A 2,124-nucleotide genomic window follows, 5' to 3' on the forward strand; every position below is an offset into this window, starting at 1 on the left:
GAGGATCTTCCAAGTCCAAGTTGCCCACCTGCAGCCCAGGAGAACACAGCAAGTACCAGCTGGTGACCTGCCAGCTGCAGGGTGTTACAAGCTCTCTGCAGAGCTGAACCGTGCTGTTGTAAGAAGAGGCTGCCGAGAGGATCTTCCAAGTCGCCCACCTGCAGCCCAGGAGAACACAGCAAGTACCAGCTGGTGACCTGCCAGCTGCAGGGTGTTACAAGCTCTCTGCAGAGCTGAACAGGACAAACTTGGCATGTTTGGTTGGGGATGCTGGCATCTGTCCATCTGCCTCCTCACTCAGCTTGAAGAACATCTCCTGCTCACGCTTCTTCTGGTTCAGCTCATCCTCCAGGGCCTTAAGCAGAAGGGAACACACACAAGAGCTGTATTTGAGATTGTTCTGGAGCTATGGACATTTTTCCCTCCAACCAGCCAAGCAGGACATCCTGCTCATGCCAGGGAGGCACTACCTTCTTCCTTGGCCTCAGCTTGTCTCGCCATTCCTTCATATGCTGGTTGTGGTTCTCATCCAGGGACTTAAGCTTCTGGGTTTCGTGCTCAATCAAGAGGTGACACTTTTCATTCTAAACACAGATCACAAACCAGAACACCCATTAAGCAGCTGGGATTGTAAACGCAGTGGTCAAACAAGACTCGCATCAGCCAGAGGCATTCAGAGCTCTGAGCTCCAGGTCATCTTTAGACATGGCCACAAAAACCTCTCAAAGCAGAGTAAAGGGACAGCAGGTCTAGTTCACTGATCCTGTGCAGCCACATCTTATGACACACTCCCTGTGCTGGAGCAGAAATAGTGCACAGGCAGCTCTGAGAGACAGAGCCATGAGGGACGGGTACCTGCAGCTGCTGGAGCTCGTTCGTGTTGCTCTCACACTGGGCCTGCATGTCCTTCATCTGCGTCTCATGCTTCTGCTGCTGGTGCAGCCGCTCTGCTTTTTGCCTCTTTTCTTCCTGCTGCGCAAACTGGAAGAGAGAAAAGCAGGTACTCGTGTAGGCAGTGTTGTTCTGACCTCTGAAGCTGGTTAAGGGACTGGCCAGCTTGCACTAATACACGGAAAAGAAAGTAACGCCCTGAGGATGCTTCCCCAAACCAGTCATGATGGAAGCAGTGCTGAAAACCACACCTGATGCCACAAAAGCAAAGACCTCTGACTCCCTGAAGTGGGTTAGAAATTTGGGAAGAGTTGCCCTTTTTCCGACTTCCCTTCTGCCAGGAGGCCAGCGAAGTACTTCACTCCCAAGCCAAGACTCAGCCCTGGTGCCCTTTGCAAGACCTGACCTGTTTTATCTTCTCCCGCTGCTCAGATGCACTCCCAGTGGAGTGGATGTGAAGGCTCTTCTTGTACATGGCCATGCGTGTCTTCCCTTCGCTCCGCTGGATTTTCGGGAGCCGGGCTTTCTCCTGCTGCTGCCGAATTTTCAGCTGCTCTAACATGCGTTGGTTGTATCGCTGCATTTGCTCCCTTTCCTGCAACAGCAGAGGGACAGGTATCACAAGGGGATGGACTCCTCAGGCCAGCAAAAAAGTGCTGAGGAGACCAAAGACAGCTGGAAAGCAGGTTTGGGAGTTGCATGGAGGTGGCTAGTGACAGGCAGCTCAAAGTGGACAAAAGATGAGGGCGGCTACTGAACAGGCTGTGAAAGCAGAGGAGAGAGGGCTGAAAGGAAGCAGAAACAACTGCGAGACACGCCAGTCTTCACTTGCTGCTCTGGGAATCCACCATGCCACATACTGGACAGTGACAGATTTCCAAAAAAGCCCCCAAATTCACAACTGCTTCTTGTATGTTAAATGCACACAGCACAGAATACACGTCCCAAAGCAATAGGCTCACCCCAGAGTTTTTCTGGTTCCTTTTCACTAATAACGACCAAGTCCCTTAACTCCTAACCTGTCCTTACCCACCTACAGCCTGAAAGGGAAACATCCCATTTGGGGGCCACCCAGGCACCGTGCTGACCAGCACTGGCAGAGGAAGATGCTAACTCTTCACCTTCTCATGCTTCCGGAGCAGCTCATGCCTCTGGAGGAAATACTGGTCCTTTAGCTGCTGCTTGACGAGCTGGTGTTTCTCCTGCTGCTGAAGCTCTTCGAGATCCCCACTG

The 2,124-nt window shown here is 52.2% G+C and overlaps 1 protein-coding gene across 1 annotated transcript in view; it reads right to left on the bottom strand.

Annotated features, from left to right (window-relative positions):
- Positions 1-214: 214 nt before the first annotated feature.
- STK10 (serine/threonine kinase 10) overlaps positions 215-2,124 on the bottom strand; it is a gene marked incomplete at its 5' end in the record, with an annotated part of 36,762 nt that continues 34,852 nt past the window's right edge. Inside the window, 5 exons of the mRNA XM_010134093.1 lie at positions 215-355; positions 471-584; positions 856-981; positions 1,298-1,486; positions 2,013-2,121. Of these exons, the coding sequence (XP_010132395.1) occupies positions 215-355; positions 471-584; positions 856-981; positions 1,298-1,486; positions 2,013-2,121 (679 nt within the window). The remainder of the gene's footprint in view (positions 356-470; positions 585-855; positions 982-1,297; positions 1,487-2,012; positions 2,122-2,124) is intronic.

The sequence above is a fragment of the Buceros rhinoceros genome, unplaced genomic scaffold (assembly GCF_000710305.1).
Source record: "Buceros rhinoceros silvestris isolate BGI_N320 unplaced genomic scaffold, ASM71030v1 scaffold8224, whole genome shotgun sequence".
NCBI classification, from domain to species: domain Eukaryota; kingdom Metazoa; phylum Chordata; class Aves; order Bucerotiformes; family Bucerotidae; genus Buceros; species Buceros rhinoceros.